The sequence below is a fragment of the Schistocerca nitens genome, chromosome 2 (assembly GCF_023898315.1).
Source record: "Schistocerca nitens isolate TAMUIC-IGC-003100 chromosome 2, iqSchNite1.1, whole genome shotgun sequence".
In the NCBI taxonomy this organism is placed as follows: Eukaryota; Metazoa; Arthropoda; class Insecta; order Orthoptera; family Acrididae; genus Schistocerca; species Schistocerca nitens.
This window is the reverse complement of record NC_064615.1, coordinates 493078454-493098840: the sequence shown is the minus strand read 5'-3', so window position 1 is coordinate 493098840 and position 20387 is coordinate 493078454. Positions and strand designations below refer to the sequence as shown.

At 38.4% G+C, this 20387-nt stretch overlaps 2 protein-coding genes across 2 annotated transcripts in view; one reads left to right on the top strand and one right to left on the bottom strand.

Annotated features, from left to right (window-relative positions):
• LOC126236448 (uncharacterized) overlaps positions 1-7100 on the top strand; it is a 70239-nt gene extending 63139 nt beyond the window's left edge. The window contains exons 9-10 of the mRNA XM_049945767.1: positions 6091-6256; positions 6351-7100. Of these exons, the coding sequence (XP_049801724.1) occupies positions 6091-6256; positions 6351-6542 (358 nt within the window). The 3' untranslated portion in view covers positions 6543-7100. The remainder of the gene's footprint in view (positions 1-6090; positions 6257-6350) is intronic.
• A 23-nt stretch (positions 7101-7123) lies between these two features.
• The window catches only part of LOC126236449 (spindle and kinetochore-associated protein 1-like), a 121822-nt gene continuing 108558 nt past the window's right edge, over positions 7124-20387 (bottom strand). Inside the window, exons 4-6 of the mRNA XM_049945768.1 lie at positions 13387-13526; positions 11796-11965; positions 7124-7331 (exon numbers count right to left, since the gene is read on the bottom strand). Of these exons, the coding sequence (XP_049801725.1) occupies positions 7183-7331; positions 11796-11965; positions 13387-13526 (459 nt within the window). The 3' untranslated portion in view covers positions 7124-7182. The remainder of the gene's footprint in view (positions 7332-11795; positions 11966-13386; positions 13527-20387) is intronic.

Sequence of the window (20387 nt, the reverse complement as noted above, 5' to 3'; positions counted from 1 at the left end):
ACCGTACATTTCCCTTTTTTTCTGCTATGTAAAGTGTTTCAGGGAGAACATTAGGGAACGATTGACAAAAATCGGGGAAAGAAATACAGTAGAAGAAGAATGGGTAGCTTTGAGAGATGAAATAGTGAAGGCAGCAGAGGATCAAGTAAGTAAAAAGACGAGGGCTAGTAGAAATCCTTGGGTAACAGAAGAAATATTGAATTTAATTGATGAAAGGAGAAAATACAAAAATGCGGTAAATGAAGCAAGCAAAAAGGAATACAAACGCCTCAAAAATGAGATCGACAGGAAATAAAAATGGCTAAGCAGGGATGGCTAGAGGACAAATTTAAGGGTGTAGAGGTGCATATCACTAGGGGTAAGACAGATACTGCCTACAGGAAAATTAAAGAGACCTTCGGAGAAAAGAGAATCACTTGCATGACAGCTGGAAACCCAGTTCTAAGCAAAGAAGGGGAAGCAGAAAGGTGTAAGGAGTATATAGAGGGTCTATACAAGGGCGATGTTATTGAGGACAATATTATGGAAATGGAAGGGAATGTAGATGAAGATGAAATGGGAGATATGATACCGCGTGAAGAGTTTGACAGAGCACTGAAAGACCCAAGTCAGAACAAGGCCCCGGGAGTAGACAACATTCCATTAGAACTACTGACAGCCAGGCCTAACAAAACTGTACCATATGGTGAACAAGATGTGAGAGACAGGTGAAATACCCTCAGACTTCAAGAAGTATATAATAATTCCAATCCCAAAGAAAGCAGGTGTTGACAGATGTGAAAATTACCGAACTATCAGTTTAATAAGCCATGGCTGCAAAATACTAACGCGAATTCTTTACAGACGAATGGAAAAACTGGTAGAAGCCGACCTTGAGGAAGATCAGTTTGGATTCCGTAGAAATGTTGGAACACGTGAGGCAATACTGACCCTACGACTTATCTTAGAAGATAGATTAAGGAAAGGCAAACCTATGTTTCCAGCATTTGTAGACTTAGTGAAAGCTTTTGACAGTATTGACTGGAATGCTCTCTTTCAAATTCTGAAGGTGGCAGGGGTAAAATACAGGGATCGAAAGGCTATTTACAATTTGTACAGAAACCAGATGGCAGTTATAAGAGTTGAGGGGCATGAAAGAGAAGCAGTGGTCAGGGAGGGAGTGAGACAGGGTTATGTTATTCAATCTGTATATTGAGCAAGCAGTAAAGAAAACAAAAGAAAAATTCGGAGTAGGAATTAAAATCCATAGAAATAAATAAAAACTTTGAGATTCACCGATGACATTGTAATTATGTCAGAGACAGCAAAGGACTTGGAAGAGCAGCTGATCGGAATGGACAGTGTCTTGAAAGAAGGATATAAGATGAACATCAACAAAAGCAAAACGAGGATAATGGAAAGTAGTCAAATTAAATCAGGTGATGCTGAGGGAATTAGATTAGGAAATGAGACACTTAAAGTAGTAAAGGAGTTTTGCTATTTGGGGAGCAAAATAACTGATGATGGTCGAAGTCGAGAGGATATAAAATGTAGACTGGCAATGGCAAAGAAAGCGTTTCTGAATAAGAGAAATTTGTTAACATCGAGTATAGATTTAAGTGTCAGGAAGTCATTTCTGAAAGTATTTGTATGGATTGTAGCCATGTATGGAAGTGAAACTTGGACGATAAATAGTTTAGAGAAAAAGAGAATAGAAGCTTGGTAGATCACATAACTAATGAGGAGGTATTGAATAGAATGGGAGAGAAGAGGAAATTTGTGGCACAACGTGACTAGAAGAAGGGATGGGATGGGATGGGATGGTAGGGCATATTCTGAGGCATCAAGGGATCACAAATTTAGTATTGGAGGGCAGCATGGAGGGTAAAAATCGTAGAGGGAGATGAATATACTAAACAGATTCAGAAGGATGTAGGTTCCAGTAGGTACTGGGAGATGAAGATGCCTGCACAGGGATAGAGTAGCATGGAGAGCTGCATCAAACCAGTCTCTGGACTGAAGACCAAGACCACCACCACCACCACCACCAACAACAACAACAACAACAACAACAACAACAACAACAACCACCTAAGTGTTGAATTATAAAATTTATATTGTACACAACCTGACAAAAAAAGCTGAAGCATTCAGAAGAAATGGTCGATTGCCCACGTTACTTCATTCTCATACACACCATCGGCGAGTTTCTAAATCTTTCGATTTGCAATTTGTGTCACAGGTGAAATGATCACCACAGTGCATTATTACCATACCTGTTACAGTATATAAAGGGTGTGACCAGTATCAACAGTGATCACTGTGAACAACACGGAGCTCCACAAACTCATGAGAGATAGTATTCTCAGTACCTACAGGGTTTGAATGAGCCCTATTGTGGGTCTCCATTTGACCGTCTGATCAAATTGTACAATATCTAAATTTGTGAGGCATTCAGATATGACAGTAGCCCGATGACGGGCTGCATGGGAATGTGAAGGCAGGCATACTTGTTGTCGAGGTTCTGCTCAACCATGTCTGACGACCACAAGGGAGGACCACCATATCGTGCACCAAGCATCAACCCCTTCACATCTGCATCTGCCAATGGATAAAACGTAATGGAATCCCCGTAACATTCTTTGTCATTCTGCACCATGGTTTGGAGACTAGTGACCACTTGACTAGTGAATTTCAGTCTCTTGCTTAGGCTACTGTTAATACAACAGAAATGGCTGCATTTGGGGTGGTGCCATGACCAGGAAGTATGGACTCCTATGAATGGCATCACATTGTGTTCAGCAAAGAATCACACTTGTGCACTATCCTGGATGAATATTGTTGGTGGTACAGCTTCAACACAGGGAGAGTTCCCATTCTTCTGATGTTTTGGAGAGGCACAGCAGTAGTACTTCTAGCACAATGGTATGGGAAGCAGTCTGTTTTGACCTCAGGGGGTGGACTGGTAATGGTGGAGTGAACTCTGACGGCACAAAAGGACATCCTGCATCCTGAAGTGTTGCTCCTCATGCGACAGTATCACGTTATTTTCTGACAGGACAGTGCTTGTCCACAGATGACATTGGTATGTTCACATGTACAGCCATACTCTGCAAGCCATTGTACAGTGCATGATGGAGAGTACCCTGTACCATCTACTAGTCTTTACCTTTCTTGTTTCACTTCAAAATAGAGTGAAGAAAAAACTGTGTGGATGTTTCCGTAGGAGCCCTATTTTCTCTTATCTTCATGGTCCTTACACTAAACACACAATGGTGACAGTAGAAACATTCTGCAGTCAGCTTCAAATGCCGGTTCTGTAAGTTTACTTAACAGTGTTCTTCCAGGGATTACCACGTGAGTTTTCGAAGCATCTATGTAATACTTGCATGTTGTCTGAACCTACCGGTAACAAATATAGCAGCCTGCCTCTGAATGGCTTCGATGTGTTCCTTTAATCCGACCTGGTGCGGATCCTAAATACTGAAGCGGTACTCGAGAACAGGTCGCACCTCTGTCCTATATGTGATTTTCTTTACAGATGAATCACACTTAACCTAAAAGTCTCCCAGTAAAGTGAAGTCGACAGTTCGCTTTCCATATTGCAATCCTCACATGCTTGTTTCATTTCAATATTACTTTGCACTGTTACATGTAGATATTTAATCTAATGCTGTGTTCGAACACTGTGAGTTTGTTTTTCCTATTCGTCTGCGTTAAATTAAACTTTTCTGCATTTAGAGCTAGCTGCCATTCATCACCCGACAAGAAGAGGTCCCCAGTGGTGTTATTGACTTTTTGAAGTAATCATCGCGATTGTGTTGGTATCACACCCTGCAGCCATTCACTCTGGTGGGTCCCCATAGCATTCCCCACATGCAGAAGGTTGTGGATTCAAATCCCCTCAGATGCTTTATCTTTATCGGAATGATTTTGATTAGTATTTTTATTCAATTAATTGGTTTAAATGTAGTTTTTATTATTTCTAATCCATATTCATGTCATTTTAACTTTTTGATTTGCTCTCAATTTTTTTCTTCCTTTCTTTTAGGATTTTGTTAATATGATTTTAATTGTTAATCCATATTAACTTCGATTTAATTTCCTCCACTTCATCATATTATAATTTTGCCTACGTTGGCTTGAATTTCATTTTACTTCTTTCTTGTAAATCTACATCTGCATTGTTTTGTCGATAGTGCAACAAGAATTTATGTTTTAAATGTTAGTTTAACAGTCAACAACCGAAAAATTCATTTTCGACACCACTGCACAGTCAATATAAATAGATTATTTCATCTTTTGTTTTGAACAGATGTATCAGCATTTTCAAATATTTAAATATTATGACATTAATATAATAGAGGGAAACATTCCACGTGGGAAAAATATATCTAAAAACAAAGATGATGTGACTTACCAAACGAAAGCCCTGGCAAGTCGATAGACACACAAACAAACACAAACATACACACAAAATTCAAGCTTTCGCAACAAACTGTTGCCTCATCAGGAAAGAGGGAAGGAGAGGGAAAGACGAAAGGATGTGGGTTTTAAGGGAGAGGGTAAGGAGTCATTCCAATCCCGGGAGCGGAAAGACTTACCTTAGGGGGAAAAAAGGACGGGTATACACTCGCACACACACACACATCCATCCACACATATACAGACACAAGCAGACATATTTAGGTCTTTAAATATGTCTGCTTGTGTCTGTATATGTGTGGATGGATATGTGTGTGTGTGCGCGAGTGTATACCCGTCCTTTTTTCCCCCTAAGGTAAGTCTTTCCGCTCCCGGGATTGGAATGACTCCTTACCCTCTCCCTTAAAACCCACATTTTTTCGTCTTTCCCTCTCCTTCCCTCTTTCCTGATGAGGCAACAGTTTGTTGCGAAAGCTTGAATTTTGTGTGTGTGTGTGTTTGTTTGTGTGTCTATCGACCTGCCAGCACTTTCGTTTGGTAAGTCACATCACCTTTGTTTTTAGATATATAAATATTATGACAGGTAGATAAAAATAATGCACATAAATTCCAAATGGAAAGACTGAAAGGAAGAAAAGTGAGAGGAAAACAAAGTTAAAACATTGATTAAAATCACCTGAGAAAGGATTAGAAATAAATAAAAAAGTCACATCTAAACCAATTAATTGAACAAAAATAATGATCAAAATTATTTTGATGACTTAAAAATTTCAAATCACCTGATGAGACTTCAGCCCATCAGCAGACAGCTGCAGATTGCTGTTTACCTTGTGCATCCACCAGATCATTTACGCATATAAAAAAATAAAAGCTGTTCTATCACATTTAACTGGGCAATTCTGATGAACACTAATCACGGAGAACAACACACTGGGGCGAACTGACTGTGTATGATGTTTAGGTACTCCTGTGGCCAGCAAAATCTGCACATTTGGCGTAACAGAACACGTGTAGGACAAGCTCAAACAAACTTCTTCCCAGTGCCAGTAACCAGTTTATCAATGACCAGTTACAACAGTTGGGGCAGCTTGCCTTAGGAGAGGCTACAACAGCTTTATGATAATTTTCCCAATCAAAGCAGCAGGGCTTGCATCTAGGCCTGAAGGGGTGCAGTGTCTTATTGTTAAGTGGACTTGTACTGCCAAGTTCTTTTTCATGCCACCCAACCCAGTCAAGCCAAAGAATTGCAGTCTCGTCACAGCATATTTAGCTGTACAGGTGTAGCCTGAAAGCTAGCGAATGTCTTGGTTCTGTGTCTCTACTCCTCCACTGTTTGGTGAGTTCTTATCCTTGCTTCTAAATTATTTAAAATATAGATGTTTAATTCTTGTGAGAGCTAATAATCATATTATGGGCATCAGTCAACTTATAATACTGCAACATTTAGGTGCCAGCTATCTTATTAACCTTTTAAATGAGGGAGCACTCTTGGTTTGAAGCTGAATTTTCTCACTATCCCCACCTGTGAAAGTTATGTGATTCACAGAAGGTAAAGTTCAACTTCCCTTCATTTTTAAGAAACGAAATTGAAGTTAAATGTGTCAAAAGTTAATTGTAAAATAACATGTCTTGAAATGTCATTTTGAAAAAGCTAATATTAATTGTCCCCTTTTTTGTTTTTTTCAGAATGTGGTTCTTCTTGTTTGTTATGAGCATTGCTATCAACTGCTCATTTACAATATACTTTGCTTGCTATTGCATTGCTGTTGAAGGTTTTGGTATTTTATATGCCTTGGGATTGGTTGAAGCCCTTGTATTTTGTGGCCTAGGATGGATTCTGACCTGTACTTCTGTGAGTATGCTGAAGTTAAGTAGTGCTGGTGTTAATACTTTGTGGAATACTGAATATATGATCGATGTATCCTAACACTCTTCATTGTTTTCAGGTACTTCATGCCTGCATGAACCTAACAACAAATGAAATGTTCAACTACAAACGGTACTCTTACCTACGAGACAAGAGGGGCCGCTATCGTAATCCATTTTCTCGTGGCCCTTTGCTGAACCTTTTGGAATTCTTTGTTTGTACACCACATCATAGTTGTGATCATGAACTACTTGAAGAAGAAGCTATCTAAATGTTAATTTACTTTTAAACAGAGGACTTAAGTTTTATGGTCAGTGTAATGATACCAAAGAAATTACTAGGTGTGTCATTCCAGGGTGAAGGCTATCGCCTAATGTTTAGGCCAGTTAAATAATTATATTTTTCATGTGTTACCTTACGTAGTTTCCAAGTAAATTGTCTTAAGGAACAATAAGGAAGGTTAAATTTCATGAGCATAGTGACCATTGCTTCAAAATGTAGAAACAAACGAAGGAAATAGTCTTTTTTTTTTTTTACTCTTTCTACTCTATGAAAACACAAGTTTATGTCAGTATATTGGTATTTGCCTAAATTTTTGAACCCAGTGAGTGATATAGTAAAACAAGATGTTAAAAGTCTGACACTGAAAACTCTTCAGAATGCCAAATTACAAACAAGTCATCTTTTTGTTTCGTGCTTAATATTATCAATAAGCAACAAAACACAATTCAAGACTGCACTGAAAATACTCTCCATTGTAATTATTGTCAACTTTTGACAGACATTTATTGCTTGACAATTTAGTTCTTTTTTTTTTAGATCCTTTGACAAATGGTGATAAATAAAATTAAGTCCAAATATTAACAAAATGTTATTTTTGATCATGTATAAACACACAACTTCCAGACAAATTAAAATGTATAGTAAGTTACTCCCTTCAAACGAACCTCAGATACCTTCTTAACACGTCTAAGGAGAGGTATTGCATACTTTGTCACGTAAATCAGTTTGTTTTGAGCAATGTTCTTTTTCAAGTCATCATCAGTAATAAAATATGACCCTGTAAGAAAAGTTGTTACGTAAGTTTTATATCATAATGTAAACAATCACAATATACAAACTTCAAAGACCTTAGTTTCATGGGTCAATTTACAGAATATTAACATAATTTCTATTTAAATGTTGCTACATGCTGACCATGTGCACATGATTTCACATAACACACAACAAAATTTAGTTTAATAACTGAAGTAAGTATGCATTAATGAAGCTATTAAATAAAAACATTTCTATGCAATAGGAGTTTCTGAGAAAGAATTTTTTTAAGCTAACTCAAATTTAGCTTTGCTGTCCGTCAAGCATTTTAATACCATTGGGAAAGTACTCAAAAGGTTTGGTTGTGTAATATTCACTGATTTCTGAGGTTACGTTGTTTTAAATGAAGAGTAATGACAGTCATTTTTTTCCCTAGTACTGTAATCGTTTCTAAACTCTAATGTATTATTTACATCCTGAGAGAAATTATGTATTCTTAAAACACCTATCTTCTTGAACAGTTGCCGGCAAGATGAATCAGGGCCAGCATCTCTCATATTCTCAGCATACACTTTTGTGCAATGAGGACTTTCTTTAAGATGAGTTACTGCATATGACATTACAGTTTTGAACACGGCTGTTATTCAGCAACCATATACTAGATTGAGGCTGTATAAAAATGCAAAGACATAAGAAGAAAGTAATGAAAATTGTCATCTTGGTTAATGTGTTTTTTACCATACGTGATTTCTGTGTATTATTTATTAGGATTTAGCAACTGTTCATTCTGATGAAGAGACACCTAATAGGTGTCAAAACCTTGGTGGAAAGTGCCTCAGCTGTGAAGATCTCTCAGCACTCTCTCTAACAACAGAAGGTAGCTTGCTAAATTCATTGGTGATGGTGATTCCAGTTCATTCAGATCAATAATTAGTAGCAGGCCCTATAATGACATAAAACTGCATTAGAAAGAATACCAACAACCTGGAAGGAATGAGGAAAGCAGAGTGGGCAACATTTTTCCCCAAGATATCAAATGTTGAGAACACCATAAAAACACCATCCCTGAATCTGTTGGAGCAGTAATAAAGCCAGTATATAGACATCTAGCATATCCAGATCTTCGGAAGAAATGCCTCAAAGGAAAAACTCAAAATGTAAATGAGTCTTTCAACAATGCTGTATGGACCACAGTGCCCAAAAATGTATTTGTTGGCTTGAAAACACTGAAGATGGGGGTCAATGACGCTGTGATCACCTTCAATGATTTAAGTGCAGGCAGAATAAAGCTTATGAAGTTCTGAAGCAATTTGGAATTAAGTCAGGCCATAATACAGCAGCAATCTTACAACAGAGGGATAGACAGTGAGTCTCCAAGGCAGAAATTGTGGTCGAAAACACAACAGAAGCAGCAAGATCTAGTGATGTATTTCATAATTTAAGTTTCTGCATTACTTTTATTATGTACGTCCTGTGTACTCTTAAATAAACTATCAATTCTGTAACAAATTAGCTTTCTTAACATAATGTGATTCACACAGTCTAATGACTTGGTCATAGAAAATACTGACTGCTGCTGTTTTGTTACGTAATCCTCGGACAATCCTGGTGAGTCAGTGTGTCAAATGAATAAAAAAGAGAATATTCTCCAGAGAACATTTTCAGAGCAAAAGAATGTTCTCTGAGAAAGTTCTCAATTACATATGAATAAAACATCGGAAACATACTCTCTGACGAGGGACTTCTTTCTCACTGCTGCCCCTCCTTGAGAAGTTCTTTGTGTATGCCGTGTGCCACATCCAAGACAGGACACACGTGTAATGTTACATTTCACTCAGCTCACCCTTAAGAGGCAAATTATTCAATGTATGCGTATGGAACTGGTGTCAATGTGTTCTGGAAGAGGCGCATTATGTTTCGATTTGTGTTGTGTGTGTAGCAACAAATTAACCAGTTATTAATTTTGCTGATCCGCATATTTATTTCTAACACAATAAAAAAAATAAACTTATACTGTGAGAACATGTTCTTAAGAGGGGAGGGGGAGGGGTGATGTAAGAAAAGTTCAATAATCACCACCACCAAATAGTTGTGTAGCATGTTAGAAATATTATCTCCAATTTTCAGAGTTTAATTTTTGCTTCAAATGAATTTACAAGCCATCTTGTTTCAAACATTGTGCAGTGCCACGTCCCTTTTCGTAGATGACTCTGTCCTTGTTTGTGATATTTTATTATTTCCTGCCATCAGAGAAGATACCATCGGTGACCAAGCAGCTCCGTTACAATGAAATTACAATGAAATGAACACCCTTAGCTGCTTACAGGCATTGACATACATCAACGGGGACTCGAACCCGGGACCTCCTGCTTACATGGCAGACGCTCTATCCATCTGAGCCACCGAGGGGACAGAGGATAGCGCGAATGCAGGGGTTTATCTCTGGCATGCCTCCCGCGAAACCCACATTCTCAACGTATTGTCCCGCACTACATTCTGGAGTGTAGAAGGCTGCAAGTCTACTTACGATGTGATTAATTACAATTTATTGAAAAAAAATTTACACATGGTAGAAAGCAAAACCCAAACAAAAGCTTTAATATCCTCTCATAGAAGAGATGCCCCAAGGCAACATTTTGCTCTTCCACTACTGTTACAATTTCCTCAAGTGATGCTCGTCTGGTGTTCAATAATGGTAAAACTGGAAGAATAAGGACACTTATGAGACTAGGATTTGACACAGGTTGTTTCACTGAAAATCTATAGAAGAATATTGATGATGTGTGTGATACTGGTTCTGAGATGTCACTGAATATTGCCAAAAGGGCAAGCCAGAATGATCAAACTAAAAGAAAAACACCAGATGTACGGTTATGGCAGACATTAACATCCTGTATTTGTTTCTGGCATAAATGCTAATAAAATCTTTTTACTGCATTTCCTGCAGCTTTCATTTTTCAGTGTGTAAGAAATATTTCCTGCTCACCCACCGCAGATAAAAAGGTGAAATGTGCTTCAGACTTTGTAAATACTATAACACAACTTACTGTGGTACAAACATTTTCGAAGCTCATTACGATCGAATTTATTTAATTTTTTGTGAAATAGAAATTGCTGAGTTAAGTCTGATATTAAAAAGCTGGTATACAAATTTGTTTATCTAACTACTAAGAACAACCTACCACATTTTGAAAGTGATAAGTACATTAACATTTGAAAAATGTTCTTCGTATGATAGTATGTGTTCTGAAAGTATCTGGCAATGTCCTGATCAAATTATCAGATGAAAAAACAAAAAAAATTGAAAGGAAAAAATCCAGATGGAAGCTAACAACATAAACTCAACATGTGTAAGATTTGGTTCAATTATCTCTCAAGCAGTAAAAGTTACACTAGTTTACATGTGCAATTAATTTTCTCAAAAATGCCCCCCTAAACAGGACAACCAGTTTTGGGAGAAAGAGCAAAAGAAATACAGGAAGTGGTACCTCAGTATTGCAGCAATATTTTTATTGTGCGATATACTGAATTCCTGAGATGGACTTCACCTGGAATTAATTACTGATAAGGCTTCTTACTAAAATTTCCAAAACTTATGACAATATAATTTTGTTATGTAGCTACTTACAAATGCACTCCTAACATACAGCAGAAACTGCCCATGCTTCATTTTTATGGTGATACAGCAGGTTTCATGATTTGTATCTACATGCAATCAAGGGCCCCCACCACACACTGAAACTTAAAGCCTTGACTGCCACTAAAATTTTACTTTTTCTGGGAAATTGTACCACAACGGCGCTTTTTGGGTGACATGGACATCTGAAAATATCAGTGATACAGTTGTCTGGTGTATACCTATGTCTTCTACAGCAGTCTGAAAACATGGGTTTACTAAATAGCACAAAAATGTTTTCATTTTCACACAGTTTGAAAGATTGCCCTCTCTTCTTTCACAATTTTCAGGAAGGAAGTGATTTGCCAGTCAATGTTTTTATTCTAAAACCTGTATAAACTTCTACAGTTTCTCTCGTCACTATTTCTTCGGGCTAATTATAATTTTTTGTTTTACTTGCAAGCTGCATAAATTCTACCTTTTTACTAAAAAGAACTTGGTAAAACTTAACATCGACAGAACTAACTAGACTTGCAGTACGCTACAGAGCTCGCTTCAAAAATTGAGAAAGTTCTCCACTTGTGAGAAACTTCTCTAGTTTTATTCATATGAAATTGGAGAATGTTCTTTGTGTTGAGCAACTTCCCTCACTCTTTTACTCAACATGACAGCATTCTCGGGTGCAGTACATTCTCAGAGTCATTTTATTCATGCAAACCTGAGAATATTCTCCGAAATTTCAAGCACAAAGCACATCCTCCATTTTACACATACAACCCAATGTACTATTGAATAAGCAATCATTCTGAAATGCAAACTGTGAGTTTTTAAGTATACTAAGATGCAAGACTACCCTTGAGCACATTTTCTCACCTTTAACTTCATTCACTTCTTCTAATTTATACTTCCTCCAGAGCTCTTGCTCAGATCTCTTTAGTGTCTTCAGCTGTTGCGTGACTATGCTATATTTTTTTGCAATAATCTGGTTAATCTCCTGAACAATATAATTGAGATCGTCATACTTCATGCGCCCTCTCAGGTACCTGAAAAGCCATAGTATCTATTGTGAAAAGCTTACATTTATTTTTTTAAGCATTTTCTGTTAACAAATGCTTCATTCACATAGTTTCACAATATTTTCTCAAGAAATACACAGCCTGACAAAAAAGTGAAGCACCCAAAATGAGAAAAGGAAGCAAAATGAGACTTCACTGGTCGAGAGAGTATGTGATGTTACTTTAGTGACTACAACATTGGGCCAAATTTACAAAGATCTTGGAAATATAAACTCACTTAAGAGTACAACATTGTATTTCCGCTGGCTTGGATGCATGCACTGATTCAGTCAAGGATGTCAAAGCCATTGTATTCTTGCCTGAGGATAGGTGACCCAAAACCGTTGTAAATGGACCTTGATATCCTACATACTGAGAATGGGACAGAGTTAATGTCCAAGCTAATCCCATATATGTTCTACTGGGGACAGACCTGGGGGATGTTGCTGGCCATTGGGAGTACCTCAACATCACGCAGAGTCCATAGACGCATGTGTCAAGTGTGTAGATGCAGTGCACTGTTGAAAACTGGCAGCACAATATTGTCACATCAGTCGTAAAATGTGAGCATACAGGATGTTCACGGCATACCATTGTGCTGTCAGAGTATCCTCAACAACTAACAGCTGTACCAGTTGTACTTGATGGCTCCTCACATGACAGGAGGAGCAACATTGCTATACCTCTCCAAAACATTGGAAGAATAAGACCTCTCCCCAGGTGGCCATTATACTTGCCATCCTGGATAGTGCAGAACCACAATCAATCACTGAACACAATGTGATGCCATTCATCGGAAGTTCATGCTTCCCGGTCATAGAACCACTCCAAACGCAATCTTTTGTATTGTGGTGTCAATGATAGCCTAAGCATGGGACTGTAATTCCCTAGTCCGGGTGCTGTTAGTCTCAGGCCAATGGTATGGTATGACACAATGTTACAGGGAACCCATTACTTGTTCTCAGCTTGAAAGGGGTTATGATGTCCCTTGTGGCAGTCAGACATGGATGACTGGAACCTTGGTAAGTAAGTTTGTTCTCTTGTTCCCATGCAGTCCACTAACACATCTGAATGCCACCCAAGTCTGAATATTGCACAGTTCGGCCAGCCAGATAAATAGAGGTCCACAATGAGCTCCTTTCAATCTGTCAGATGCTGATAAAGCTGTCTCACACAAGTATGTGGCATCTCCAAATGTCCTTCACAGTGATCACTTAACATCTGACACTGTCCGCACCCCTTATATACCCTACCAGGACTGGTAACAACACTGAACACAATCAACACTAATGCACTCTTATGTCCATTCTACTTATCACAGAGAACTGCAACTGTAGTCATTTAAATACCTACCACAATGTGTGCATATATGAAGTTACATACACAATACCTGCTATGACTTTACTTACGTTGGTGTCTCTTTAAACTCATCAAATTGTACAAGGTTGATTCTGGGAACAAGCTGCCGTGGTTTTTTTGGCTCCTTTGAAGATACTGCATTTGACTGATTAGGTACTGCAGTTTTTGACTGACCAGGTACTGGCTCGCGCTAGAGGTAGGGCAGAAAATGATTTATTGCAACATGAATAGTGGCTATTTTGTGAAGAAAAGCAGCTACTCTTTCTAAAATCAAAAAGGAAAAAGCCCCTTGATTCTTGGTCTAATTGCTGTATGTTAACTTAATTGGTTGTACATATAAGGATTACAAGTACATCAGTTTATTTGAAATAACACATTTTACAATCAACAAGAATAGTGTTTGAACAGTCTTCAAAACTGCAGGAAATTTCTTCTGCAGCACCACTTGGTTAATAATTTAAATGAACAATAAAGAGGCTGACTCACCTTCATACAAGAAATTAAAAATTCCAGGCTCATATTAGAAAGGGACTAGAATATGATGTGTAAGGGTCTACCGGTTTGCACATAGCCGTACAGTACATAACACGCACTCACCAGACGACATATCTTGGAATGCTGACAATTTGCTAGGTCAGTAGACGTGCGACCGCCCGCAGTGCACCACAGAGGAGTAAGCCACTGGCCACCGTCCGCAGCGCACCATGTGGCTAGCGTGGCCTCAGGAAGTCAGACACAGTCATGATGGGTGCGCGTAGCATGCATGTTTTATAATCAGTCTTTTGTTAATAAACTGTTCTCATTGTTTGCATATTCTGTACCTCCAGAACCCACTGGTTACAAATCCTGCCAAATACTTCATGTAATTATCATCCGGGGGTAAAAACGCAAACAACCTCCTTATAGAAGTGGTGTCAGCATGGGAATAATTATGGAAAACCTACAGTCCTGAAGAGGTGCAGCACAATGTGAACTTCGAGCAGCAGCAACAGCAGCATGAACATCTTCCAACTATGCGGGGACATCCAACACTGGGATTCAGGTTGGTCTACTCCAGTTTGGCTAGAATACGAAAGGCAGTGGTGGATTTTTATTTTACACTTGAGTGACTCATTGGCGTTAAATTATATGAAATGCTGCAATCCAGTCAGAGTAGCGTTGTCAATCTACAAACTGTTAGTAATGAACTGCAAGAAGAGATTCGGCAGTTAAAAGCAGAAAGAAGCGAGCGTAACATTCCGAAAGACTTATCAAATGATAGATCATGAAGTACAAGTACAACGACAATAAAGAATTTTTCATTATTGCCATCAGTACCAGCGTTTAGCGGGAAACCCGAAGATGATGTAAAAGTGTTTTTTCATAAGCTTGAAGGTGCCGCCCTGTTAGGATCATGGACAGATTCCAATAAGCTAGTGGTTGCCAAATTAAGAATTCAGGGAGCAGCATAAGATTTCATTAAAGCGGAGCCTATTTGTGTGAAAACAGAAGATTACAATGAGTTTAGAACATTTGCTGTTCAGAGATTTAAATGTAAAAACGCAATCAGATTTTATAGGAGCAACTTTACGGTTTGCGAACACGCAGGACAAATCTAAGGAGCAGTTTGCCGACAGAATTCAAGACATCAATGCTACGAGTTAGTAGAAGATAAAAATTAAAATCCCATTCAGTTGTTTGAAGCCGACCAGAGACCCTTGGACACATTTATTCATGGGTTGTGCAGAGAGGAATTAAGCAAAGCTGTTAGACTGAAATGATGTAAAACGTTTCAGGAAGCAGTAGAATCAGCTGTTGGTTTCGTTGAAGCACTAAGACGACTGAATGAGATGCAGAAAGAAGAACACGGAGTTTTCAACACAGCAGTACAATGCTACAGATGCAATAAGCTGGGTCAGAAGTGTAAGGATTGTAAAGAGAATCGAATCTGCTGTCACTGCGGGATGCAGGATCATGTTTCGAGAGATAGTCAACAACAAGAAGAAAGATAATGCAAACAACAGACAATCTGCCACATCTTTAAATGAGTACGGGGACATACAGGACAACACTCTGTCCGTCCTTTGCCAGAGACAGCAATTCCTGTTAGCGAAAATCACTTCGTGATAGTTGCTGTATATCGTGGGAGAAACATCAAGCTACTTATTGACACAGGAGCACAGACCTCAATGTGGTGTTGTACAGATAAACGGGATAAATTGAAACTGCCTCTATTAAAAGTGCGAGGGTTAAACGGAGGAAAACTTCGTAACCATGGAGAAGTTGACGTAGAATTAATTCTTGGCCAAGGCCAAGATGAAGGTGAAAATAAAGATAAAGATAAATACACAGCAAGGGTGTAAGGAGTTTCAAATAACGAAACGCGTTATGACGGTGTACTTGGATTTGATTTCTTGTCCACTAACGAGGCAGAGATATTTGTCGCAGAAAGAAAGATCAGACTAGGCCGTAGCAACTACAACCTAGGAAATCATTCTTCAGATCGTACTCGAAGGAGCAGCAATACTGACGTAGTGGGAATGAACCGCCCAAATGATGCATCAGTTCAAACCGTCTGAGTCGATGTTCAAATTGATCAGCCTCAGCAAATACCCAAGGGGGTAGGAAAGAAAGTCTACATGGAAGTTAAGTCACCCTGATTCAAGGAAGGAACTTTGTTATTAATTGAGCGAACCAAGAAAAGTGAGTTACTGGATACAATGCATTGTTATGTTGCTAGAAGCGTTGGTGTTGCCACAATGGTGATACAGAATGTCGCGAAAGTCCCGGTTACAATAACGAATATGAGCTATGAGGATGCTGTTTTGTCATGAGGAACGAAATTTGCTGAAGTGTTGAGTGTAAGTAAAAGTGATGTAGTACAGAGCCCAGATGAGGTAACAAATGCTGCAGTTATAAACACTGATTTTGGTAACAGTAATGCAAAATTGCAACGAGGAGATGAAGTTAATAATGAACTGATGTGCAAAATTTGGAAGAAGATAGAACATTTGACAGCTGATGAACAGAAGATTTTAGCGCCTGTTTTGTTGGGGTATGCAGATTTATTCAGAGAACGTGCAAATTTACCTGTCACTCATTTAGTTCAGCATCGTATTCATACAGGGAATGCAGCCCCAATAACACAGAAACCTTACCGAATACCATTCAGTCAAAGAGAGTTGGTAGAAGACATGGTTAAAGAACAATTAGAAGCCAGAATTATAAAACCAAGAGATCCTTCAGACCCACCGTGGTATTTGCCTGTTGTAATTGCAAAGAAGAAATCAATTTCTGGAGAGCTGCAGTTCCATTTTGGTGTTGATTACCAATCTCTGAATGCTGTGACCACATCTGACATTTACCCCTTACCAAATTTAGTGGAAACCTTGGATTACTTGGGCAGATGTCGAATTTTTTTTCAGTATGTGATTTAACATGTGGTTATCACCAGTTAACAATGCATCCAGATGATCAAGCAAAAACTTCATTTGTAACAGCAACAGGAGTATACAAGTATCTTCGTACGCCGTTTGGACTTCGTAATGCTCCAGCTACATTTCAAAGTCTGATGGATTCAGTTTTACGAGGGCTCAGCCCAACAAAAGCACTTGTTTACCTTGATGATGTAATAATTTTTGGTGAAAACATGAAACAGCATACTGAGAGACTACAAGCTGTTTTTGAGCATATAAGAAGCACAAACCTGTCTTTATCAATAGATAAATGTCATTTTGCACAAAGTAAAGTTAACCATTATACTGTACCCAGTGAAATACTAAGAAAAGACTTAAAAACAATATTTATAAAGAAGAGACATTTAAACATTGAATAATAAGTGGACACTAGCTGCTCAGGCGAACATACATTTCTCTCATGTATCCGTATTATAATAATTTCTCTGTGTAAGTTTCGAGGACAAAGAAATATAACAAAATGATCTAAAGAGACGACAAGATAGGCTCTTTTGTTAATTTTTTTAGTCAACTTCACCTCTTGTCTTGGTTGCGTGTAAACGAACATCTTGCGAGTGCCGGCAAATGTAAGCATATTTGTACTAAGTAAGCAGATAATATACTGATTTAATATTATTGTTCACTTTTAATTTGTAAGAGGTGATCCCGATTTCATGTCCGCCTTCCTTGAATTAACCTGCATTCGAGTAATTTACAGTGCAACAATCACAGAGGCCGATGCAGCCAACGATGCTATTACTTGGCAATATTAACTTATAAAAATTAGCGGAAGCGAAAAACTCGCCCGCTATTAACATAATATACATTTTTCCCCACAGCCGCCTGACGTTGCAGAAAATACATAGCTTTCAGATTCTTATTTTCAGTACAACAGCCGAGAGCCAGAGCCAGGACTCCGAATACAATGCAATGGTTAACGGAGGTAAGAAAAAACACTCTCGCGCGTGCATGGGCTGCAATTGTAATTAATAACTAAAGATTATTTTTTGCTTTAAAGTGAACTGACTAGCCGAGGAAATTAATATATTGTAAATCAAAATTGAATGAAATATCATTTTGATTGAGGCCCCCCACGTAAGTCGGCAACAATCACCACTACCAATCAATTTCTGTAGCGGACTATCTTGGTGATGTTATAACCAGTGCAGGTGTTCGACCTGATGCAAAATTAATTGAAGATGTAAAGAATTTTCCTGAACCACAGAATTTGAAAGAACTACAATCATTTTTGGGATTATCAAATTTCTACAGATGATTTATAGCCGGTTATGTGAATATAGCAGGTCCAATGACACAGCTACTGAAGAAAGGAGCCACATTTAATTGGTCAACAAAATGCAAAAGGGCAATGGAAGAACTTAAAACCGCTCTAACCACAGCCCCAGTGTTAGCCTATCCGGATTTCAGTAAACCTTTTATTCTTTCAACAGATGCATCCAATTTTGCCATAGGTGCAATCTTGACTCAAGAAGTTGACGATCATGAACATTCAGTCTCATTTCCTTCAAGACAATTAAACAAAACAAAATGCAATTATACTACTAACGAGAAGGAGTTTTGTGCTTTCGTTTTTGGTATAATACATAACAGATGTTTCTTAACAGGAAGAGAATTTACAGTTATTACAGATCATGCCGCACTTAAATGGTTATTGAGCTTAAAGGATCCAAGTTCCATGTTAACAAGATGGGCATTAAGACTGAGTGAGTACCAATTTAAGGCTATTCACCGACCTGGTAAACAACATGTGAATGCTGATGCAATGAGTCGAAAAGTCAATGTTTGTGTTGCAACAAGTCAAGAAGAAGAGTTAAAGGCAGCTCAAGAAGAAGATCCATAATGCAAATTATGGAAAAATGATCAACGTTTTGTCGAAATAAGATGGATTATTGTACAAAATTACTAGCAAGGGAAACCGCCTAGTTAGCATGAAAGAGCAAATCACGAGAGAACAACACGATTCTTTATCATCAGGACATTGTGGTAAAAAAAGCAACAAACATTCAAATAGCTCGAATGTTTTGGTGGCCAAACCGCAAAGCGGTCAATTTCGAGTTTGTTTCACAATGTGATTTCTGTAACAGATGGAATAATGTAGGAAAAAGTAGAGCATCACTGCAAGAACTGCCAGAAGCAAGTGAACCATTTGAAAGAGTAGGGCTAGATGTTGTAGGACCGTTGCCTAAGACTAAAGATGGAAACAAATACATAATGACAATGTTAGATCATTTCTCTAGATACCTTCTCATGATACCAATACCTGATCATTGTGCTGAGACTATAGCCAAAGTTTCTGTAAAAGAATGGATTCTTAAGTTTGGATCACTATTAAGTATAATTAGTGATCAAGGAACGAATTTCGTGAGTGAATTATTTAAACAGACTTGTAAGCTCATGCAAGTAACTCATTTAAGGACTACACCAGCACACCCTGAAGGAAATGGAAGAGTCGAGCGAGTCCACAGAACAGTTATTAAAATGGTTAGCCATTCATTATGTGAGCAGCAAACACAACAATTGGGATGTCTGATTACCGTACTTGATAAGTTGTTACAACCTCAAAATGCACAGCTCAAGTGGCCTAAGTCCATATGAGATCGTCTCCGGAAGAAGAATACTTTCACCCTTGGACTTTGCACAATCAAGTGCCGGAATCAGCAATGAACACTTAAGGGATCTAGCACGCAAACTAAAGGAAGCATGGAGGGTAGTGAAACAGCGTAATCATCAATCCTTCCTTCAGCAAGCAAGACAACACAACTGCCAGCAGCAGTGTCACAGTATCAAGTTGGAGATCTTGTGTATCTGAGCAACGTGGTGTTAAAAAAAGAGTCAAGTCAAAAAGTTTAAGAAGTTTCGGAAAGGACCATATCCAATCTTGGAGGTGTTGTTGCCAGTCACTCTTAAGCTCCAACTGCCCTTTCGTTCAATTGTCGTTCACGTCAATCGTGTAAAGCCATTTCTGGGTAGATTTCCTATAGCATCGCAAGACGATGAGGACCGACCGAGAGGCAGACCTGCTGTTCTCAAACCCAGGAAGCGGCAATCATGAGGAAGCAAGAATCGTGAGGTTGCAGTCCAGACTTCGAGGTCGAGGCATCGCCACGTTCCGAGCGATCCTGTTTCAGACACCCCTACAATCTGCGTAACATGTGTGATGTGTGAGATTGCAATAAGAGTGTTTATTTCAGCCATGTGCTTATGTGGATGTGTTGCGAAAATTTAATATTGAAGCTATTACACGAGTGCGCAAGTGAAACTAAACCTTTTATTCCACAGGTTACCACAAGAAACTCATTTATTTTATGTTCATTGTTAATTCTAGTATTTAGAACTAATTAACCATGTTCATTTTTATTCTAATGCTTGCTATGATAGTGTATTCTACTAATGCTGTAGTAATAGTACCACAGAGTACAGGTGTTTTGTTCGAACCACGATCAGACATAGTAGTTTCAACAAGTAATACAAAACTTGTCCTCAAGTACAATCTGAGTGAAATCCAGCAACAGTTCGATTCTGTAAAGAAGCAAATTGATCTATTTCGTTCTGTTAATGGCAACAATACAATTTTGAAAATTGGTACATCTTGGTAT